Source organism: Pogona vitticeps, chromosome 6, assembly GCF_051106095.1.
Source record: "Pogona vitticeps strain Pit_001003342236 chromosome 6, PviZW2.1, whole genome shotgun sequence".
In the NCBI taxonomy this organism is placed as follows: domain Eukaryota; kingdom Metazoa; phylum Chordata; class Lepidosauria; order Squamata; family Agamidae; genus Pogona; species Pogona vitticeps.
Window position 1 is genome coordinate 22,849,731 of NC_135788.1, and position 24,929 is coordinate 22,874,659.

Below are 24,929 nucleotides of genomic sequence, written 5' to 3' on the forward strand. Positions count from 1 at the left end.
GAGAGGCGGAGCCAGCGGCCTCGCTCCGAGGCGGGAAACTGCCGGCCGCGAGACGCTTGATGGCCGCTTTACCGAGACGCTGAGCCATGAGGCCCCGGCGCCATGAGACCCGCTCTACCAAGGTTGAGGAGAAAGAGAGAGAGAACGGGAAGCAAGCGCGCGCGCGCGCTCACTCGCGGCCGCGAGGAAGCGGGGGGGGGGGAAAGGGTTCGGCTCGCGAGGCGGGAACGCACCGTTTGAACGGCAACCGCTTTTCCGTACCGAACGTGGGGGGGGGAAGGGCACCCAACCAGGCAGGCGAAGGACGAAGTGGCGGCGGCGGGGGAGGGGCGGAAGGAGAGGAGCCGCGGGACATCAGGCGCTGCCCCCCGGGGGTGAAGGAAACAAACGTGTGGGGGGGAGAGAAACCGGAGTGAGTGCGGAGGGGAGAGGTGGAGAGGGGAGGACGCTGCCGTGAAGAGACGGTCTCGGTAGCCATAGCTCCACCCAGCACCTTTTTTTAAAAAAACGCCATGATTTTGTAAGGGTTTTTAATTTTTTGTTCACTCTTTCTTTCTCTCCGCAGGCCTTAACCGTCACAAAGAGGTGGGTGGGGAAGATGTGACCTCCCGGGAAAATGAAACCAAGCGGTTTGAAAAGCAGCAGCAAAGGACAAATCCCCTGTGAGTTCTTCCCCCTCCTTTCCTGCCAATAAAAAGTTCTCGTTGCAACTTAGATTTCTGCTAGAAAAGCAAAACAAAACGGGGGGAGGTCTACCGCAGTTGTAGATGTTTCTTTTCTGAAGTATTTACTAGCGCATCGAGACACTGTTCCGCCGTTCGCAACTCAGGATAACTGTATTTGTTTTGCTTGTGTATCTTTGATGTTTCTGAAAGCTGAGCCTTCCTGTCAATACTTGATTTTTACTTTTCTGTTTTAGTTTTCGTCGATACGTTTTCCATCTTGAATGATACTAATATTACTGATTTAAATTGTTGTTTTTAATTGTTTTATGATATTGTAAGCTGCCCAGAGTAGACATGGTCTAAATGGGCGGGATGTAAATTTAATAAATAAATAAATAAAAAGAAGCTCAAATCTATTCTGTAATGAGTGCACTCTTCCTCTTCTGCAGAGCTTCTTGGGTTGGATGTTTGTTACTTATTTTAAAATCATAACCTGACTAAAGGTGGACTTGCTAACTTTTCCTGGCATCTCTTTGTTACTGGTATTGCATGTTTACCTTTTCCACAATATAGGTTAGGTTTCTTTCTTGGGTGGCTAATTCAACTTAATTTCTTTATTATTTTTTTAAAAAAAGGATTTTTGCAGACTATTTGGACTACCTCCGTGATCTCAAAACACTTTCTTGCACTTAGTAATTACAGATTTTAGCTACCAGTGAGAATCCTTAAAAGCAAGGGTCCCCAATTCCTGGTCTGCGACCAGGCAGCAGTCCGCAACCCTTGGCAGGACCAGGCTGCGGACACAGATCTCCTGCCCCCCACAAGTACCGCCACACACATGCGTGTGAGCGCGCTCTGCCCCCTGTGAGTGTGCAAGTGCTCTCCACCGCCCTCCGGGCACACCACACCCCCATGAGTGTGCCATGCCTCCCATGTGAGTGTGCCACACCCCCCAACTGGTCTGCGTTTGGGAAAAAGTTGGGGACCACTGCTTGAGATTTGAGCCAGCAGTACTTGTCATTTCTGTTAGAATATTTTAACTCTTACACATACACTTTTTGTATAGGAGCATGTGGTATTTTTAAGTTTGTTTTATTTGTACATTTGGATGTTGGTCTCTGACCATGTTAAAGATGACTTAACACCTTCTTGAGCTGATGAGCACTGATTGTACTAGATGTATTAGAAGTTTTGCAGACTCCCCCCCCCCCCCCATGACAGAATTATGCAGTGGCATTTACTTCAAATGTTTTGCTTTCTGGTATGCCAGAAACACTATGTTTCTGTGTATAGGACTCCCCCCCCCCCCCCAATGTATAAGATGACCTGCAATTTTGACTTGCTGGAGGCGGAGTAGCAGGGCCGTCGCAAGGGGCGTCCCAGTGAGGCTGCGCCTCTGCCTCCTGCTGCTGCCACCGCAGCTGCCCAATTGCCTCCTCCAGCTCGTGTTGCTGCCTTGTCCCCTGCCTGAAGGGAGCCCATGAGTGGCACTGGAGGCGGTGATCCAGCGGCAGCAGTCAGTGAGCAACTGCAAGAGGTGGAGGCAGCGGTGCTTGGCCGACTCTTGTGGCTGCCCATGAGGTGAGGTGATTGGGTGGCTGTGCTGGGGTGCCCCTTGCGGCTACCCATTGACTGCCGCTGCCAGATCTCCAGTGCCGGGGCTCACCTCCAGCTCACAGTCTGCCTTGTCCCCTGCCCAAAGGGAGCCCATGAGTGGCGCTGGATGAGGCAGTCTGGAAGTGGTGGCAGCAGTCAATGGGCCTCTCGCAGCTGCCCATTGACTGCTGCTGCCGCTGACTCACCTCCAGCGCCACTCATGGGCTCACGTTGGGCAGGGGACAAAGCAGCAATGTGAGCTGGAGGTGAGCCCCCAGCACTGGCTCCTTTGCCTACGCCTCCTTCCGTGTATAAAATGACCCTCAATTTTTCCTCTAATGATTTTAGGGAAAAGTGTCATTTTGTACACAGAAAAATACAGTACTTTTCATGTTTGCCTAGGTGTGCAGACAGGCCAGGCGAAGCAATCCTACGCAGTACTCACAGACTTCTTAATTTGCGTTGATTTAGGGTGTTTCCACTTCATGAGACACCTCAACAAGGAGTTTTCAAACCCTAAGAGAGTCCTTACCTCCAGATGAGAGTGAGATAAAGGTGTGCAATGTTTTTTCTTGTAAAGGTCTTCATAATTTGTTTAAAATTTGTGTAACACGACCCCCCTCTCCCGTTGGGAAGCAAGGCAGACACACACAGTGGAGAATTGACTGACTGTTCAAAAAGATATACAGTGGAACCTCGACTTACGAACTGAAAAAAAGAAAAAAACCCTTTCCAGCCCTGTTTTTAATCTTAGTTCATCTTTGGTCAAAAGAAGAAAAATTTTTAAAAAATCACCTCCTAGTGGTCGAGTACGGTGGATTAACTGGCTTTGCATTAATTCCTATGGGTACTAATGCTTCTACTACGAACAGCGCCTTGACATACGAGCAGAAAACAGCAGGTACAAATTAAATGGTTTTCAGTGCATTCTTTTGGAAAAGTTTGCCTCGACTTAACAAACTTTTCGATGCACAAACGCCGTTCCAATGCAGATTAAGTTCATAAGTTGAGGTACCACTGTAAGTAGTCAGTCCCTCTATGATTCCCAGAGCTCATACAATTTTCCATTGCTTTCCCCATGCCCATTGATACATGATTTAGTTTCTGACATGAGTCCACTGCCCTTTATTGTTGCACTGTGAGTCTGCCTGAAGCCCATGATTGCTGTGCTGGATCTCATGGCAACTTAGCGCGGGGCCTTCCTGAGGGAGGAGGAACTTCAACATTTTCATAAAAATAAAAACCAAAATTTGATGAGGATGTATTTAAGACTTTTGTGCATGAGCATTTAGCCACAATAGAAGCCTTTTGAGTAATGGGTGGAGGCTTTATTGTAAATGTTAGGTTGATGAAGAAGAAGAAAAGAACATCTGCTCTTGATCTCCATGCATGTGATGCATAGTCTTGATAAGCCCAAATACATGCTTTTCAGAAATCTCTAAAATCCTTAACAGTTTCATCTGTATGCCAAAAAGATCTCCCTTTGGTAATCAGATTCTCTTTTCTTTTGATGACAGGTGATATGCAAGGAAGAACAGAAAAAAGCAGACCTCCCCTCAGAACTGTGAAGAAAGAGTCCACAAAGGCAGATAAATTGAAATACAAACCACTTACCGGGAAGGTGTTCTATCTTGATATTCCATCTAACATCCTGTCTGAGAAAATAGCAAAAGATCTTAAGGAATTGGGTGGGGTAAGTCAGTTGTGTTTAATTCTTGAAAAATGTACACATTCTGCAAAAGTCAGTGTTTTAAAATAAGACAGGGTCTCATATTAAGTTTTTGCTCCAAAAATGCATTAGGGCTTATTTTCAGGGGATGTCTTTTTTTCATGTACAGAAATCTACATTGATTAAAATAATTCCTGTCATCACCTTCTGGTTGCTGCACAATGGTGGAGGCCGGGGTTTCACTCAACTGGGGCTTATTTTTGGAGTAGGGCTTATATTGCGAGCATCCTGAAAAATCATACTAGGGCTTATTTTCAAGTTAGGTCTTATTTTCGGGGAAACAGGGTAGATCTTTGAATACCAGTCTTAATGATTAGTAATATTGCTCTTAAATAAGTGTATCATGCATCAGAAAATTGACAGGCTCATTCCTCAGTGATAATGGCAGTATTGTAAATGATTTTTAAAATGTGATATGATTATGAATTAAGAAAAATTACAAGTGAATGAATAAGTAGACTTGTAACATTTATTTATTTATTGTTTACTACCAGATACTGTTATACTGTTATCGTGTTACACAGTTACAGTCTCCAAAGTTCTTTCCATTTTACAGAGAATTCTTAAACTTGTCTAAGATGCTGCCCAGAGACATGACCACTCAATACTAGGGAAGCAAATCCCACATTGACTATGCATGAAGAGGGTCATTGTCATGAATTAAAGTGGTTTCAGTTATTTTACTTGTTTAATTAAAAAAAGTAATGCTATTGTTCTCTACTTTCCGTCTTTACATTTAGAGAGTTGAAGGATTCTTGAGCAAAGATATTAGTTATTTGATCTCTAATAAAAAGGAAGCAAAATTTGCTCAGACACTTGGACAGATATCTCCAGTCCCAAGCCCAGAATCTGTGTGCAATGGGGGAAACAGTTCACCTCATCCAAGCAGCAGAAGAGATAAACATGAAGGAAGTTCTTTTAAGATTGCGGACACAGTAAGTCCCATTTCTACCTCCTTGCCACCTGCCTCCTGTAGATAACATTCAAAGAAGTACCACAAATGAGGTAGAGCTGACTTTACAGCTTCGTATCTTGCAAAAGTAGTTTGATATTCAGATGTTATAGTTAACATAGCCTTAGGCAATAACATTTTAATAAAAAAACTCATGTGTCCATTCTCCTGCCTTATCTTTAATAGCTTGAGATACTGCTCTTGAGTAGCATAGCTTTTTTTCTTCTATTCCCCCCCCAAAAAAAAATTGCTTTCCTTAAAAATGATATGTATTGAGAAAGTAAGAAAGAGCACAGCAGTTGATATAGCTTTAGTCTCATGTCATATATCTGGCTTGCAGTTTCTACATATGCCAGTTCCTGAGTATGTTTCAGAAGTACTGTAAAAATGACAGCTCAGTGCTAATCACAAGGATGTTGGCAAGTCTTTGGGTCCGAGTCTTTGGTACCAAGTACGAAGTCAGAGTCCAGGTCCCTATTAAAAACAAGTTTTTCCCCAGGAAAAAAGTCACGGGTAGGTTTGAAGTTGCAATTCAAAGTCACTGGAGTAAAAAACTGGGTCAGAGTCGAGTCATTGGTGTGACTTAAGTCCGACTTGACAGCGAGTCCTGCAACTTGAGTCCCCATCCCTGGCTAATCATCTTTAGTTGGACGTAAGTCACAATAGCCCTAAACGGTTTAGGACCTCGATACCTGGCGGAACGCCTCCTCCCACCTAGATCTATTCGTATCACTCGTTCTACCCAGGAGGGGCAGCTGAGGAGCCTAACACCAAGGGAGGCCTGAAAGGAAAAAAAAAAGAAACCAGGCCTTCTCGGCAGTGGCTCCCCGTCTTTAGAATCTCCCCTCTGAGATCCGCTTGGTCCCTTCGCTGGGTATTTTCAAAAGCCAACTCAAAGCCTGGCTATTTAGGCAGGCCTTCCCTCCGGGCACCACTTGATTTATCTTTTATCTCCATCTTGAATGATTGTTCACCGTTGTGAAATTGTTGTTATATGTTAACTGTTTTAATAAAGTAAATAAATAAATAAATACATGGCTTCCTTCCAATAGGTAGTAAGAGCCAGACAATCTTAAGTCTTTTCCATGTGTGTTTCTATACATGATGGCAGTTTTCAGTTAAGTGTATTCAAGGTGAAAGGATCGCTGTTTCCTTCACACAACATCTTATAGAGCTGTCTCTTGAAACATGAAATGTAGCATCAAGAGGCTCAGTAATGTATTTACAGTATATGTATTTTCTTAAACATAGGTGCGCATGAGTAGAGGAAAATCCTTGGTTGAAAAAGCAATTAAAGAACAGGTATGTATCATTCAACAGCATGATTACACTTTACAGTTTGGCAATGATCCTGAAGGTCCATGGTTATGGGATTTGCTATCAAATAATGGCCAATGGGAACTAAAATGGAGTTAAAAGCATACTAATCTAGCAACACAATTCTATCCATTTTCTGAAAGAAGCTCCATCTGAGTTCAGTGGAACTACTCCCAGGAGTTGTGCTGAAGTGCAGTTTAAATAGCTTTCCTATCTAAAAGCTATGAAGCTGGTTTGTGAGTGGCTTGTCTTTCTGTTTGGCATTGTTAATATTATATTTACGTTCTATTGAATTCAGGCAAAAGAAAAAAGCAACAAAATGGTAGTGGGTTATGGGAATGTTTTTGCTTCTTTCTTAGGCTCGATCTTTCTAACAGTTCCTTTGTTATTCCTAATAGCCATTGACATTCAGCCAGGGATAGTTGTATATCTATGGTGCTAATAGGGCACAATGCTGTGTTAGGGGGTTTACAATGCTACTACCAGTGCTTTTCCATGAAAACATTCTATGCCTGCAATCTATATGGTTAGCAGAAGACAGAGACCTTGATTCTTTTAGTTACTTAGTAATCTAGTATAGTGAATTTAGAGGAACATTTTGGCTGATTTCATATCTAGCAAGGTACAAAAATGCAAGGACAGAGAATCTGATTTTGGCCTATACATTTGTTTTTATTAATGGAGGTGAGTGCATACTTCAAGTTATGTTGCTGCATTCATGTGATGTATGCCCAAATATTCTAGCTGATAAAATACTTGTCTTCCAGGAATTAATCCCTTCAGGCAGTATACTATCCAATGCCTTGAGCTGGGGAGTGAAAATACTTCATGTTGATGGCAAGTATTTCTGAACTAAAATTGATCTTTAGTCAATTAATAAAATCCTTTTTCATTTTTCTTCGTATTAGTAATGGCTAATTATCTTTTTCTTCCTTAGATATCAAGAACTACATTGAACAAAAGAAAAAAGACCTCTGTCTGATCAAGAAATCAAACACGGAAATCAAAGATACTGTAAGAAGATAGTTTTGTTTCAGAGAGAAATAGTAGTAACCAGTAAATTCAACTTGACTTATTTGAAAATCACTTCTAAAATAGTTAACTTTTATTATATCTGTTATTATATATTTCAAAAATACACTCTATCTGCACTGTATTGTAGTGTATTTTATTTAAGCATATGATCTTCATCTAAATAGGGAAATGATTTGATCATTTATACTTTGTCCCAAAAGACTTAAAAGTGTCTGTGCGGGTGCAATCCTACAGAAACTCATTAGAGGTGAAGTCCCCATTGCAGGGAGTGGAGTTTGTTTCCAAGTAAATGTGTATTGGGTTGTGTATAGGAGTCAGTTTTGTGGGTTTCATTGCAACTGAAAGGAGTAAGAGAGGATAGTGCTCCTACAACTTGTGTTCAGCTATAAGGATCTGACATAGCTTTAATGCTTAGTGAATTAACCATTTAATAATGCTGTTTTCCTTAAATAGGAGAAAGAGTCAACTGATCAGAAAACAAAAAGTAAGTATTCAAGGCATCACTTATACTATGTTATCTGTTTTGCTAAATACATAATAAACTTGGTGGGAAATATTAGGTGGGACTCTTAATATTCAAGGTAAGTCAGTGTACGTATCATAAGGTTTCTTGTTTTTGAACCACAGAAGTTTGTATAATTCGGAGGTTTTTTTAAAAGGCTTTCATTCTTTTGACAGGTAAACTGAAAAATCCTTTTCTGAAGGTAGAAGATAGAAAGTGGTAAGTGCTATTTTATCTGAATTAACAACTGATTCAAACGTATACCTAGATATATTCAAATATATCTGTCAGATATATTTTGATTTGGATTCCTGCACTGGCCAGGGAGTTGCATTCCAACCGACCAGGGATATGCCATTTCCAACTCCATAATTCTGTGATTCATATGTTTCACAATTAACTGATGCAGTAATGATTTAATCTTTCTGCAGGAAAACAATTGTGCCAGCTATTCTGGGGTGCACGCAGATTCAGGCATGCATAGACCAGCCCAAATGAAAATGTAGTCAGCTTTTAAGTCTTAGTGGCTGAATTCCAGTAGTAAGTCACAACTAGAAGAGTCCCATTGAATCAGTAGGGATTTAGTAAGTCAATTCCTCCATGAGTTCCATTGATTTCATGGGCCTGCTATAGTTGCAACCTACTAGATTTCAGAAATTGATTCCAGTTGGTTTACTCTAAGTATGGCTAAATCCAAATTCACCTTGTACAGTGGTGCCTCGCTTAACGATTGCCTCGTTTAGCGATGAATTCGCATAACGATGTGTTTTTTAAAAAATAATATGCATCGCATAACGATGTTTCCTATGGGCGATTTTCGCTTAGCGAAGTTTGGGACCATGCTTCGCATAACGAATGCGATTTTAGGTCCCCTGCTTCACTTAACGATGTTTTTTTTTTCAATTAAAAAAGTGTCTTAGAAGGGTCAAAAACGGTTCTAAATGCTTGGATTCGTTAGAGGACCCCTTAAGTCATGTGCAAACCTGATTTGGCTTTGATCTGACTTTTCGTTAATTTTTTGTGATTTTTTTTTTTTTTGGCCCATAGGAGCCAATGGACCTGTCAAAATCTGACAGCTCCATGCTTTCCTATGGGGGAGAAAACAATTTACAAAAAATTAACGAAAGTTCAGATCAAAGCCAAATCAGGTTTGCACACGACTTAGGGGGTCCTCTAACGAACCCAAGAATTTAGAACAGTTGCTGAGTCTTCATTAATTTTTTGTGAATTTTTTCTTCCCCCATAGGAAATAATGGAGCTGTCAGATTTTGACAGCTGTCAAAAGTTGGGGGGGAAAATTCACCATAAATTAATGAAAAGTCAGATCAAAGCCAAATTAACTTTTGCATCTGTTTTAGAGGGTGCAGAAGCTAATCCAAGCATTTAAAACCATTTTTGACCCTTGTATGACACATTTAAAATTGCAAAAATTGACTTCGCAAAGCCATTAAAATGTATTGAGTCAGCTTCAATACATTCCAATGGAGGATACATTGTTTCGCTTAGCGATGTTTCCTATGGGTTTTTTCGCTTAACGACGGCAATCCGTTCCAATTGGAACGGATTAACCGGTTTCCAATGCATTCCTATGGGAAATGGTGTTTCGCATAGCAATGGTTTCACATAGTGATGTTTTTTTTGGAACCAATTAACATCGCTATGCGAGGCACCACTGTATTAGGTTGCAATATTTATTTGTATTAGAGTAAGGTTTATGAAAGAAAGAAGATAGTAAAATTGATGGAACATAAAGAGAAATGCTACATACAGATAATGGGCAGCTAATTTATTTGTGGATATACAGTTCTTTTTTGGAGCTGTTCTACATTTCATATATAGCCTTCTGTTGGTTTCTTGTTCTCAGATGTTTAGTACTAGTGTATTGATGCAAAGTACTAATGCTTTTGTATATACATTTCCCTGGTATAGTTCAGTGCAAATCAATTATTGCAGTTGCTTGTGGATTTTTTTTGGGGGGGGATTTGAACGGAAAAGCAGTGTCTTTATCTGTTCATTATATTCTGTTAGACACTGAAAAACCTAGGCACATACATCTTCAAAGAAACTGGTGCACTGATCTCAGGAAGAGATATGCAAAACCAGCTCTTTGAAAAATTGGTTGCTTCTGTCTACTAATTTTTGTCTCTTCTATGTTGGTCTTCCCCTGAAACTGCAGCAGACTAATGAAGCACATGTTCATTGGTTGTAGACTTAATGTATGGATATTAATAATTAGTGTGTAAGATTTGAAACACAATGTGAGATGAAATTTCCTGTACAGTGGTGCCTCGCACAACGGGTGCCTCACACAACGATGAATTCACACAACGATGCCTTTTTCTGTTAAATTTGCCACCTCACACAGCGATGTTTCCTATGGAGGAATGGTTTTCAATGGAGAAAACAAAAAATTACCATAAATTAACGAAGTGTCAGAACAACACCAAAATCAGTTTGCATAGGTTTCAGGAGGTGGGCTAACCATTGCAAGCATTTAAAACGGCTTCCAAACATTGTAAGACACTTTTACAGGAGCGAAAAAGGACTTCGCAAAGCCATTGAAATGTATTGAGTCGGCTTCAATACATTCCAATGGAGGAAACATTGTTTCACACAGCGATGTTTCCTATGGGGATTTTCACTCAGCGATGGCAATCCGTTCCAATTGGAACGGATTAACCGGTTTTCAATGCATTCCTATGGGAAATGGCGTTTCACAGAACGATGTTTCACACAACGTTGATTTTTTTGGAACCAATTAACATCGTTGTGTGAGGCACCACTGTATTCAGATATCTTTTAGTGAATAATGCTAGAGATAGATATAGGAGAGGAACGCGTTGGATGGAACTTCTGATAATTGACTTAGCATTACACTGGATGAGCAAACCTGAATATGGAAAGGGTACACAAAGTAAAAGAACAAAGTATTGGCAGGCTGTTTCTTATTTCCTTGCTCTTCCGGTGGAGAGAAGTGGCTTATATGTCTCCTGAAGCTTCTGAAGGTTGATATAGAGGTCATATAGAAAAGGAATTCAGAGAATTATCCTACTTATTCATTTCAGACAGTGTGTATTTTGGTTGTTGTAGGTTTTTCGGGCTGTTTGGCCATGTTCCGAAGGTTTTTTTTTCTTAATGTTTCATTTTTATTTATTTATTTATTCGATTTTTACCCCGCCCCTCTAGACAACGTCTACTCATTCACCAGTCTCTGTGACTGGCATCTTCAGAGGACAGGAGTTAGAACTCTGTATGTGTTCTGGTGTAGGATAGTTGAGTATTTGTAGCTGTGGGACCAGCTTTTTGTACTTTTCAGAAGATTGGGTGATTATGGTGATCATGGAGTTTTTTTGTTATGGGTGTATTGTTGTGATAAGGGGTGGAGACAGTTTGTCACTGTGATTGATGGGTGTTGTTAGCTAGTCTTTTGTGTGCAATGATCACTGGTCCTTGTGGCTGGGTAGAGTTTGTTGACTGGGAGCCAGGCTTTGTTGAGTTTTAGACTTTCTTCTTTTTTGTTGAAGCTCTGCTGTTGTTTGTGGATTTCAGTGGCTTCCCTGTATATTCTAACATAATGATTGCTGGCGTTGTCCAGTACATCTGTGTTTTGAAATAGGATTTCATGTCCAGCTTGTTTCAGGACACATTCACCTATTGCCAATTTTTCTGGTTATTTTAATTTGCATTGTCTTTCATGTTCTTTGATTCTGGTGTGAATGCTGCATTTTGTGATCCCAATATGTACCTGGCCACCACTGCAAGGTATCCGGTATACTCCAGCAGTGGTGAGGGGGTCCTTTTTGTCCTTTGATGACTATAACATTTGTTGTATTTTTGTGGTGGGCCTGAATACTGTTGTAGGTTGTGTTTTTTTCAAAAGTTTCCCCATGCAGTCCGTGACCCCATTGATGTATGGCAGAAATACTTCATTTGTGGGTAGCTGTTTTTCTTCTACATTTCGGTGTTATTTTCTCAGATTGATGGCTCTTGTGATTTCATTCTTGGAATAGTGAATTGCCTGTAGGGCCCAATTCAAACGATTGAGAGTGCTGAAAAATTGAGCTTTACAGTTCTGATTTGCATGGTCTACCAGTGTTTTGATTATGTCTCTTTTTGTTGTGGGTGGTGGTTGGAGTTTTTATGGGGGTACCGGTCTGTGTGGGTGGGTTTTTCTGTAGACCTTGTGTCCCAATAGGCCAGGTTTATGTATGACCATGACATCTAAGAAGGGGAGTTGTCCCTCTATTTCTTTTTTTTTTCAGTTTATTTATATTATTTATATAACATTTATATTCCACCGTGTATCTTGTGATCTTCAGGTAGATTATAGCAGTAAAAATTATATATGTAAAAATACGCACTGAAAACTCCTTAATAGTAGAGAGGACCCTAAGGGGAAAACATTTTATAACTGGGATGCTACAGCCAAGAAAGCCCTCTTCAGTGTCTCTGCCCAGTGGATCATTCTCTATAGTGGGGACACAGCAGCTATTAGTGATAGAGAGGCATCTTCTCATGTATCCTGGTCCCAAGCTATTTCGAGCTTTATAAGGTTATCATCAACACCTTGATGGCACCCAATACAATTCTTTTAGAGCTGGTGTCATACGGGGTCTGAAATGTGTTCGGGCGAGAATTCTAGATGCTACATATTGCACTCGCTACAGTATCTGTCATCTTCAAAGGTAGTCCCATGAAAGTTGTGTTGCAGTAATCTTAACTGGGCAGTCACCCTGTTTCCCCGAAAATAAGACAGGGTCTTATATTAAAATTTGCTCCAAAAATGCAGTAAGACTTATTTTCAGGGGATGTTTTATTTTTTTCATGTACAACAGTCTACATGTATTCAAACACAGTCATGTCATCTGGTTGCTGCACAATGCTGCACAATGGTGGAGGGTGGGGTTTCACTTAACTAGGGCTAATTTTGGGAGTAGGGCTTATATTACGAGCATCCTGAAAAATCATACTAGGACTTATTTTCAGGTTAGGTCTTATTTTAGGGGGAACAGGGTAATAACCTCTGAAATTGGTAACTGAGAATAGAAACTTGGAATCCAAGTGAAAATACTGTTTATGTTGGTGAGTTGTTAATCCTATACTATGCAGTACTGTGTATAATCCATTCCATTTAGAAAGTTATCTTCCACCATCTATGAACTGTGCAAATAGAACAACTATTACTGGCTTGTGTATTTTGAATTATTGTAAAGTCTTGTTATCCCTATATTTTATTGGTCATGTGTGTTTTGTTGCACTTATGTGGTTGTTCTTTTTTCTTATATAGTCATTACAGACCATTTTACTTGCAACTGCCCAGTTTTCCTGTTATCAACTATTATAATCCAAGACCGTGCAGCCCATTTGAGGTAGAAAAGAAGAATCCTAATGGCCAGAAACAAATTCAGAATAAACAAAGGTAATTAAGCATGGATATGGGAATGCTATGAGATATGATAGGCTGACAAAGATTTATAGAAAGTGGAAGCAAATGTGAATTTTGACAACAAAATTTATGGCTAGTTTAGGGTTTACCCTATACTGGATTTAACAATATCCTGTAGAGTGTGTTTCAGGAGTTAGAATGCAAAAAAAATTGTAGTGTCCCAGCATGTAAACAGCATGTTGATTGCTGTCTTAGGGGAAAGCAGCTATTATAGTTAGTGCAGGAGAAAGAAATTTTAATGTTAGATATTTGGTCATTGGCATGGAGAAGGTGAATTAGATGCTTGGGAGCTTTATTAAATATACATCTCTAAGGTTCTGTGCTTATAACGTGGGCTTATTCTATTTATTTATTTATTTATTTATTCGACTTGTATGCTGCCCGCTCTCTGCAAGAGTCTCCGGGTTGCTTCCAACATCAATTAAAACAGTTCAGTTAAAAACCAATATATGGCCACATCCTCTCTACAAAAGCAAAAATAAAAACAACAGAAACAGTCTACAAAAACAATCTACAGTAGATCCATGACTCTGTTAATTAAAATTAAAACCTTCAGTTAAAAACTTCAATTAAAAAACTTCCAGAACAGGAAGGTTTTAACCTGGCACCGAAATGTCAGTAACGTCAGTGCCAGTTGGATGTCATTTGGGAGGGCATTCTAAAGACGGGGCAGCTGCTGAAAAGGCCCTCCACTTACAGGCCATCCCTCTCACCTCTCTGAGGGACAGCTCTTTCAGGAAGGCCTTCTGGCTAGATCTCAGTTGGCGGGTAGGTTTGTATGGAAGGAGGCAGTCCTTCAGGTATCCAGGGGCCAAGCCATTTAGGGCTTTATATGTCAAAACAAGCACTTTGAATTGGGCCTGGGCGGCCCAATGCATTCATTTGTGGTTGTCAAGTTTTTAAGAACTTACCATTTTATTTTATCGGGCAGGGTATAAATTTGCCCTTCTGGTTCAAAATTCCCATATTCTGAAATGTCATGCTATGAAGTCCCTTATCATACAAACTATAAGAGATAATTATGCAGTGTTTGATACAAATTAGGTGGTGTTTGTTACTTTTGCTGTTTGGCTAGTTAGCCTAAAATTATTTGCTTAGATTTTGCATGATTTAAAAATGATTAGGATCTTTGAAATAATCTCTTTGATTTGGATATAAAACTGCTTGGTTTGATTTAAGTATAATGCTCTTTTCCACATATCAAAAGGCTTCTCATACGATGATTATTTATTTATTTATTTATTTATTTATTTATTTATTTATTTATTTGATTTATATCCCGCCCATCTGGTCTAGTCGACCACTCTGTTTAGCTGTTTATAATGTTTAGCTCAATTTGCTTGCTGATCATAAAGATCGTGTAGTGCATGTCCATCTTAATTAGTTGTCACAGTAGTTGTGGGTGGTAAGGATGTGTGGCAAACTACAGTAAATGTTTCAGATTCAGAGGGCTACTGCATTGGAAACCCCAGTTTGCAGGGTATGGTAGTATATTGCCTGATGTATCTACATGATGAATGAAAAATGTACTTCCACTGTCTAGTGATAGAAATACAGTAAATATGTAAATACTGCCTTTTACATATACAAGCTGAAACTTGTGGTTATGACCAACAGATGGCATTAGAGACTGGCTTTCTATGTTTACTGATTTTTTTTTCTATTTAGAAACTGGAATGCTAATCATTGTGTTCTACCTGAAGACTAGACATACTAATTGTTTCTTCATGTTAACAAGTATCTTATTGCATCATGACTCTGCTAATTTATGTTAAGAGTTATGTTTTTTGTGCTAGGTTAATAGAATTGAACAGTGAATTTAAATGGGCTTGTGTTTATATAGTCTAGACTAGATTAGACTTCAGAAACGCAGGTATCTGTGTTGTTTTTATGAGAACCAACTGACTGTCTATGTGAAGCCTGATATGAAGGCTTACAACTTAGAGTTGAAGAATCTGAAGTCCCAAGAATTTCTTTTCTGTAGCACAGTTAAACCAAGCTAGTAGTCCTTCCATAGAAAAAAATGTTCCTAAGTACCTTCCTAGCAAGGTTCCCTCTAAGCTAGCCATGTGCGCAACTCCACCTCCTTCCGTGCAGCTCTCTTCCTCCTCCATGCAGCGATCACTTTGGTTCTGGTCATAACTCCTTTGGTTCTGGTCATGATGGAATCCTGCACAGGGGTGGGGGTGAAATTGCACGCACATGCAAGAGAGGCTGTGTGTGAGAGAGAGAGGCGTAGTGCTGAAAATTAGAGGATATGTTGCTCCCTAGTCAAAATTACTTCCTTTTATCATTATAAGAAGTTTGTAGAGAGGTCATTTTGGTTTTAAACGGTTGAGAGTGAGAAATCCTTGCTTATTTACTGCAAAGTCTACCAGTAGATCTTTGTCTACCTTTTACCGGTCCCAATATAGACTGGTAAATGTTCGATACACTTTTTTCTGTATGCTGTAGTTGTACTTTAAACCAATATACTATCAATTTTCTATGTTACTAGCTTTGCTGGGCAACCCATAACACGTTTTCCTGCCTGGCTGTTGAACTTTTGTGTAGGCAGAAGTCTTCATAGTTTAAGATTTCTAGTGCTATGCTTTTGTGCCTTACATCCACCAGATGGGATTTGGATTCCTTCGCTTGTACAGTAACTAATTCCTGGATAAGAACATTTGAATAGATTCCTTCTGATCAAAATCTATACTTGTCTCACCTTCCAAATTTGCACCAGAAAGTAGAAGTACAGATACAATCATTAATTTTGATTAAATGACTTGCTTTGGAAAGTCATTTAATACTGTTCTGCCATTAGGAACTGAACTTTTCAGTTAGCTTGTAGCTAGTCAGAATGTGTCAAGTCCCTAACCTGGGTCCTTTTTCATTTGGCTTAGGGAATGTGGTCAGCCTCCTGTTGTGGATAACCATGTACATAAAGGTAATCGTGCAACCAGTTTTTGTTATTTGCCAGCTGGATGCACCATTAGATGAGAAATCAGGGTATACAGTGGACAGCGCATTTCACTTCTGCAGTCACCCATTTACAATAGGATTGCAATAAGATTCTATTCTGTTTGAATAAGATGTTGCCTGTCTTTTTGGAACAGAAATCTGCTAAATATTGACAAAGAAAAGGCCCCACTTCAAGTTCCTGCAAAACGTAAGAAGAGAAAGGGATATTGTGAATGTTGTCTGAAGAAGTATGATGATCTTCAAGCTGTATGTATATTTTATTAAAATACTGGGTTATTTACATTATGTAAATAAATGTACATATACAAACATTCCAGTGTTTTGCAGATCTTTTTTCTTCTAATTGCTCTTTTCTCTAAAGCAGGGGTGGGCAAAGTGTGATAATAGGGCTGCACATTGCCTCCCCTCAGCTTTTTCTGTGGTCCTTTGGTTCCATCACTTGTTGCTTCCTGCTGAAGAATTTTTCCCCTAGCATAAGCAACAAATTGCTACACTTAGAATCCTCTAAGCAAGGGAATTCACCTTTGCAAACTTCTCTCCAGTGTTCGACACCAAAAATGCCTGTTTTTCAAAACTGGAAATTAATCTCTGGTGTTATTGTTTTGTTTTTGTCCCTTTGCGTTTTGATAATCTGTGCAGACCTCAGAGGATCTCAGGTTCAGAAAATTGGCCCTTGGACCCACAGACATTGCTCACCCCTTCTCCGAAGAAATGATATTTCAAAATCTTGCATTTCTTCCATTCATAGAAAGAATTTGAACAGATGTTTTAAGTTATTGCAGCATGGATTTTTTCCCCGTAAAGCTAGAAATTCATTCAAAACTCCATAGTGAAGAATTAGGGCATTGAGAGAGATAATAAAGTATCTGGCATTAGAAATCCTCTTAATTAATGTTGTTGAGAAATGTTTATTTTCCAAAGCTGAATTTAGTAGAAGTAGTATGAACATTAGCCAAGTGTAGCAGCTCCAGCAAGGGCATGCATGCATGTATTTTACTTTTAAAAAAACTTTACAAGGTGAGTGTGTTAGGTTAGGTTAATTAAAAGGGAGTTGTCAGCATATAGGGGGGAAAGTGACACTGTGCCGTGCTTAAGAAATTTTGGGAATTTTTAGTTTTTTGGAAAGTCATGCTAATTTCCATAAAGCAAATGGTCTGCAGGATGGGACACTGATAAAATTGACACTGGCTAGAATCGTACCGGTTTGCATAACTTGCCACAACTAATTGCAGCCAATGGAGTAAACAGTGTACAGCCACATGCCTGGCAACATCCTGGTTGTGCAACTGTGATGAGCCCTGAGAACCTCACCATTATTTAATAAGCTGTAATTAGCTTTGGCAAGTTACACAAACCTTATGCCAACACCAGTTGGATTCTACCCATTATTTACCAATAAAGACTTAATAATTATGGAACATAGACTATCATGGGTCAGTAAATAAAAATTGGAACACTTACTGTGTATGTCTAAATGGACATTAAATTGCATCTAATGCTCAAAACTTTTAAACAATATTGGTTGGGTAAGGGTTGCATATAGACTATATTTTATGGTATTTTTTTCTTATCCAAGAAAATCATTACATATAATTAAAATTGTATGAGTGCTTTGGGTACAAATACAATCAATGTGCTGTTTTAATTTTCCTTTCTGACTCTAGCATGTTGAAAGTGAACAACATCAGACCTTTGCACAAAGTTCTCACTATCAAGTTGTGGATGATATAATTTCCAAGGTTCCATGTGACTTTTTAGAGTTAAGAGAAAATATACCAAAAATTAAAAGGTAAAACTGCTTTTTAACTTTATGCAATAAAATAACTTGATATCTGTTAGAGAACTTCCCAGAAAAGTTGGGTTCTTTCGTACACCCTGAATTTTTATGATCTCCTGTTAGACGTCTTCATGATGTATTATTGTGGAAAGGTACCCATTTGTTTTTTCTGACCTGTTTAGGGACATCATACTGATCTTGACTAGTTTAACAGGCTTAATTTTGAAGAGATCAGCAATATAAGAAACACTTTTAGATGAGGCTTTCATATAGATTTCAAGTAGCCTGTCATTTTTATCTCACAAATAGCAAGCAGCTCTTACTGGGGCCAAATAATTTGACAGCTATGTTGGATGTACCCTCCTGTTATCTGCTGGGGGGCTATTCTGGGGCACCGAAGGGGGTAGCCACTTGCTTGGCTTTTAGAAACATCTTTCAGGAATATTAAGAAAGGTTCCGTGTCTAAATCACACTGGCCATGTGACCACAGAAAGATTGTCTTCGGACAAACGCTGGCTCTATGGCTTGAAGAGCGGGATGAGCGCCGCCCCCTAGAGTCGGACACGACTGGACAAAAATTGTCAAGGGGAACCTTTACCTTTACCTAAATAATGAACTATGTCTGAGAAATTTAATAAAAATTATCAGGACAGTTATGTGTGCAACTTGGCTTCTTTCTTTGTGTTTGCATACCAGCATTTTAGTTTGCTACTTTCATGATCATTAAGCATTGTAGCTACTTTCTTCACACAACAAAATCATAGACAGCTTGCAAGCATAGGTCTGTCTCCAGCAAAGTCATTCCTTTATCAAAGGCCCACTGTGCTAGCAGTTGTACATTTTCAGAGTTGATGTAAGAGGGATAGTTTTTGTTGTGAGTGTTGTTATGTAACTGCCTGTCCAACAGTGTGATTCAGTGCCACTGGCAGTGGGGATTTTGACATCACTAATGATATGTAGGATTTGGGTCCTAAAATGAACTGTTTACAGTTAGTCCATACTCATTGTATGCTACTTGTTCAATTTATGCCATCCTTGAAAATTCCTTTGATTTTTTTACCTGTAACTTCCTTTCTTGTAGGCGGAAATGTAGTATAGGACAATTTGCTTCTCTCATTGGAACAAAAACGGAAGAACTGAAAGAACAGCTGAAAAGGCATGATGTGCCACTGAGGAGGTATTCTAGGAAAAGCATTACAGTACAATCAGTGAAAGAAGGTTCTCAGCGCTTAGATATCTATCCTAATTCTGCACTCAAAAATTCAACCTCTGAACCTTCATGTTCTGTTTATTCCTTTAACACCCTCTGTTCTTCAGAAGTATCAAGAAAAGTGAGTGGCAATACAGAAAATGGTAAAGTGTCAAAAGCGTCAAATTTAACAGAGATTGCTTTATCCACAAAACTGGTACAACTACCTCCACAAAAAGAAAGTAAAGTGTGTGTGAAAAACTTGCCTGAAATATATGAACATTATGAGCCTATTTCAAGGCAGAATTCACAGTGCTTGTCACCAAATTTAAATTCACTACACACACTGATTCAAAGTTCCGAGTTTAGTGAAAGGAACCACACATCAAAGCCAAAACGAAAATTGAACAGTGCCGTTCTTATGCCTGCAAAATGTTTGAAGAAGATAGACACTCATCCAGTAGTTGACAAAGGTGTTGCTGACCTTAGTGTGGAGAGTAATTTTCCAAGAGAGCTTTCAGTCCTTCTCCAGACAGAAGGACCGCCATATTGTCCTCCTGCAAACAAAGAGCCCAGTGACTTGACAGATGTTGACAGACAAAGCTCACCTTCAATAAAACTCAGCAGAAAAGTCATACATTCTGTGGGAAAGAATAAAAAAGGAAATCAGAAACAAAACATGGAGCTATGTTTACAACAGACTGATGAACTTCATATTCTAGAAGAAACAAAAAACATACAAAGCTCAGCAACGCAAGCGCTATTCCAATTATTTCAAACCAGTGATACAAATTCTGACTTTGAAGGTTTTTCAAGTATACAGGAAAACAAAGATTCCAGTGTTATGAAAGATACTTGGGAAGACCAGCACACAGATGCTCTCTGGTCTTTGTTTTCTACTTCTGCCTCCTCGTCACCATTTATTGGATTTTAATGCTGCTTTACTTGAAACAATGAGTTTTGAATAAACATGCACACTGAAAGATACGATTTGTGAATATTTTTATTCTTATAATAAACTATATAGTGCTGACTTGTATCAAACCATGTTCCTGTTATTCCAAGTGTGTGTAAGAAAAAAGTTAAAAGGCTAGTGGGGTGGTAGTAAAACATGTTTTCCTACCTAAAGGAATCCTGTATTTGATAATGTTAAAATTGTAAAATTCTTATGTTGTGGTAACTCATGCATGTAATGGCATGCATGTTTTGTAAAAGAAAATCACACTGACATAAAATTGACTATCTTCCCCATGAGTAGGTTTAGAATTGAGGGTTCATTTTAGGGAATAAATGGATGAAAATTGTAGAGAAATTATTGAGATACTTGGAATTTACAGAGAGGGTTGCAAAAGACCATATCCTAGGATGGTCCCATAGCCAGTCTGGTAAGCAATTTGATGGTAAGCAATTTGATATTCAGGGCACAGAGTACTGAAGGAATTGATGGAGTTTTTTCTTGTTTTCCCTTGGAAAGTAAATGTGATAAGGATACTGTAGTCTTTTTTTGTGGGAGACTGTGATTATTGTGACTACTTGTTATTTCAGCTTATTGCTAAGGAGATGAGAGACTTGACAGACAAATAGCTACTAAATGTTGTTCCCATTTTAAAATAAGCATAAAACTGTAGCACTACATTTTAAGTGCTTGGCCTTAATATCAGTAAGTCCTGTTTACTAGCTGGAAATCCCAGTCATGAAGATGATGGGGATACACTATATCTTGACGCTTAAACCTTGTTTGACAGAGTGAAAGTACATTAAGTAGCTTATGTTGGGAGCAGCAGTTGTTTTATCTATTCCCTTTCGGAAGACGGATCTATATGTTTCACAAGGTCAGTTCTGATCCCCAAGTTGTGCTTTTGCTCTCAGTTGCGTAAGGGGATGTTATCACCATACTGAAATATTCAGTTGACAGTTTCAGTATGTCAGACTGGCTATGGGACCATGTTTTCCTTCTCAGACAGCAAAGTGTCTTGCACTCACCCTGATACACATTATGTAACATAGTTGAGAACATAATAAAGTAGACAATAATAATTGGCCAATCCAGAAATCAAGTATTTGCTCTCTGCAATTTAAAAAAAACTTAAATTCCTGGTCCATTGTATATGTAAATATGTCTAGCAGAATTTGAAGATGTAGGAGAGAATGTTCAGCTTGAAGTAGCTGATGCAGAAAGCCAGTACAGTCACTGGCTTGAAAATGAATAGCATACACAGGAATTTATTAGACGAGGGAATAACTAATTTAATCAAGTAACATTTATTGCTTGTTTTCTGTCTTGATAGCCATGGTTGTTGAAACAATAGTATAAAATTGTGACAGCCATACACTGTAAGGTGATGGTCAAATGGTGAACACTTGGCATAAAAAATTCCCATATTTACAAATTAGTTCAGAAGCATGAACAGAATGATGATTCTGGAGTCTATTACATGAGTTACACACCTCTACTGTGTTTTATGAATTCTGAGTCCCTTACTGCTACTCCCTGTGCTATACCAGAACCTGGGAAAATGCAGGAGGTTGACAGTGGGAAGAAGGACATTTTAAGTATCAAGCATAGGCTTATAGCCCAGCATTTGGCTGTTTGGATCCCATCTCTGAACTTTAGTGCTTTGGCAGTTCTGCACCCCTGAGCCTTTCCCAGAAAGACTACACCATACCTGGCTCTACCAAAATTCTTTTCTATGAAGCCAATGTGTGGACCTCTGGATGTTTGACTACATCCAACAAGAGCTAGTGTAACATCCATACTGATTGCCAATTTTTTTTCAAAGACCTAAACCTTCAAACATTCAATTTGGGATCTGTGTGTTCATTTTACAGTGGCCAAAGTCTTGTCGCATATTTATGTGGATGGCCAATGGCATGAGTTACAATAGTTCCCTGTTCGCAAATAATTAATCCTGACTTGGATTGTTGGATGCATGCCAACCTACTGGCTTTGCATGTATCTGGACATCCAAATGGGGACTTGTTAATTTCCAGCAAGAAGCTGCTGCAGGTTGTACTCTTTGCCTTGCACAAACATAACCAAGCAACTGAATTTTGGCCAATATATTATGAACAGAAGAAGCACAATCGGCTGTTGAATTGGGGTTATTTACTTCCTGTGTAGATCATCTGAGAGATTTGTACATCTTACTGTCCTGTGTGCTTCAAGCACTATTTAGCTGAAAAACAGCTGAAGGGCAGATGGAGCTTTAGAGGACTCCAAAAAAGCCCAAAGACTATGAAATAATTAGGCTTCCACAATGTTTATGTACAGTAGTTGCATTACTGTTCTCGACCTTTGACTGAAATTTAATTGCCCCTCCCCCACATCGCTCAAGAGGAAGTGTGACACCTTGAGAGAAGCGTAATTTTGCTATATATTACTGGTTTTAGAAGGGATAGTTTCCTTACTGACAAGCTTAGCTAGGTCAAAATGATATTTTTCTCTCGTGACCTTAATGTTTTATCCTTTTGTTTTTCAATAAATTCTATTATGTTAGTTAAATATAATAGGGTTGAAGTCTAGTCAAGACATTCAAGTCATTTTGCTGCCTGAGGTAGAAGACAAGATGGCTGCTGTTTTCCCAGCAGCTAAATGATTCCTCAGTACTGTACTCATAATGGGACAGCGTCTTCCACTGCACTTGAGGATCAGTGGATTAGTTTATGGGAAACGGGGACAGCATAGCACACAGTTGTGCATTCTACCATTGTCAGTTTCTGCTCCTCAGCATCTGCTGATGCAAGTAGATGCCTGCCGTTGCCTAATAACAGGCCTCCTCTATGAGGGCCATCCCCATTTGGGAAACTGGGCAATAACTCTCCGTGTCCTGGCATCTGGGGCTATAGTGAAGAGATACTATTCTAAATGTGTGAGCTACATCAAAATAAATAAGTAAAGATGTGAATTGACAGGTATGCAAAATTTCCTCTGCACAGCCATTTTCCTTGGGTGTCACTGGCTCAGCGACTTTTACTAAAAGATACTAAAAGAGTTACCAATGTAAAAATTCAGGCACCGATATAACTTGAAGCCTACTGTAACACAGTACTGTATGTGTGTGTCACCTTGGAAAAGTGCTGAGAAGCTACAACTAGTGCAAAATAACTGGTAGGCTGCTATCTGATGAGTGATTTACGCCCATACAACCAGTCTTGTACCAACGTCCAGTCATTTCTGGGTGCTGGTTTGGTCTATAAAACCCCAGTTTGGGCTTGGGGATTTTGGAAGTCTGCCTCAAATTTCAGATCTTCAGCAAAGGCCTATTGCTCACACCATCACCCTGGACAGCTAGGGTGGTAGAAGGAAGGTGCCACTTCCCTGTAACAACACCTCAGTTGTGGAACTCCATCCTAGGGTAAGTTTAGATGTCTCCATCTATGTTCAGCTTTTGCTATGTATAGATGAAAATGTTGAACAGTAAAGAAAGCTGGCAGGGAGAAAAAGTGATGGAGGAGAGCTTTATGGGTAACACAGGCCTCCAGAAAGACAAGTGAATCTTAGGATTTTAATCTTTATGGTGCCATAGGATTTGTTTTGCTGCAGCAGAATTATATGGCTACCGCAGTGGGGAACACACACCCTCCATTTGTTGTAGTAATAAGCTTGCAAAATGTGGGTGGGTGAAGCATGTACCTCTGAGTAATAACAGGGACTTCACACCAATGTTTGCCAGATAAACAGCTTTCTGGTTTTCTTAGTGAGTCCTGAGCATGCATAGCTGGTGTGTGTGTGGGATTCTGGGAGACATACAGCACAGCTGGATAGCGCAAGCTCAGGAAAGGCCGTTTAAAAGAAAAATCCTACACAGGATTTTTCCTGTGCAGGATTTTTCTTTTAAACTTTTAAATCAGTGAGATTTAAAATGTTCACTTTTAAATCGGTGAGGAAGGGGTGGCCTCCCAAATGTGGGACTACAACACCTCTTATACCTTTTGCAGCAAGGGATGATGGAAGTTGCAATCCAAGGGCACACCTGGAGAACCGCCTCTTATTCCTGGGTAAGGCAATCAGGGAAATGTCCTGTGAGACCTAAAAAGCAGAGTTTGGAGAAAGTTCTTGCAGACAACATCCCCCTTCACCCCTTGGCAGTATTGGGGGGGGGGGGGAGGATGCTGAGAGCTGTTGTCTTAAGTAGTAACATTTCTGGGCTCTCCTCAAAAGGGCGGAGAAATTCCTTCCACCACACCTTCACCGTTTTCTGCTGCTCGGTGTGACAGGCTCCCTTTAAAAGTATTGGGCTGTTTAAAAACACACACACACACACACACAAACCAGAAAGGCCCCAGCAATCCTTGTCATTAACAAGTGCTTCCTTCGCTCTCATCATCCCTCCTGCCCGACCTCGATCATAAACCTCGGCGAGGATTACTCCAAGATAAAAAAATAAAAATCTGGAGCTGTTCCTCCAGCTTTGAAGTCGCCCCCTCCGTCGCCCCGGGCTCCATTTCCCTTCGCGCCCCCCCCCCGAGGGTCGCTTCGGGGACGCCTGGGGGGCCAAGCGGGCCGAGGGGGAGGGCGCCTCTCGGGGCTCTGAGGCGGCTGCATGGCGGCGGCGGCGGTGGTGGGGAGGCGGTGGGCGAGGCGGAGGAAGGGGGAGAAGGAGAGGGGAAAGCGGGGAGGAGCTTGGCGCCGGGGAGCTCCGGCAAGTCACCCAATGCGGTAAAAGCCACGGCAGGCAGGCAAATCCAATGCAGCTCTGAGGCGGCGGCGGGCGGCGGCGGCGGCGACGAGGGCCAGGCGCGCCTCCGGCTAGAAGG

At 40.1% G+C, this 24,929-nt stretch overlaps 1 protein-coding gene across 5 annotated transcripts; it reads left to right on the forward strand.

Annotated features, from left to right (window-relative positions):
• DBF4 (DBF4-CDC7 kinase regulatory subunit) lies at window positions 1-20,159 on the forward strand. Of its 5 annotated transcripts, XM_078378679.1 has the most exons (14): window positions 52-122; window positions 566-662; window positions 2,733-2,816; window positions 3,779-3,954; window positions 4,731-4,925; window positions 6,194-6,244; window positions 7,027-7,096; window positions 7,197-7,273; window positions 7,748-7,778; window positions 7,973-8,015; window positions 13,084-13,215; window positions 16,341-16,452; window positions 17,871-17,995; window positions 19,065-20,159. In XM_078378679.1, exons 4-14 carry the CDS (start codon window positions 3,784-3,786, stop codon window positions 20,104-20,106), a joined length of 2,049 nt encoding a protein of 682 aa, XP_078234805.1. In that variant the 5' UTR covers window positions 52-122; window positions 566-662; window positions 2,733-2,816; window positions 3,779-3,783; the 3' UTR covers window positions 20,107-20,159. The 5 variants fall into 5 exon arrangements, with proteins under 5 accessions (XP_020640785.3, XP_072859234.2, XP_072859232.2 ...); XM_020785126.3 differs by lacking the exon at window positions 2,733-2,816 and having other exon boundaries at window positions 1-122; XM_073003131.2 differs by lacking the exon at window positions 2,733-2,816 and having other exon boundaries at window positions 20-138.
• The last annotated feature ends 4,770 nt before the right edge of the window (window positions 20,160-24,929 follow it).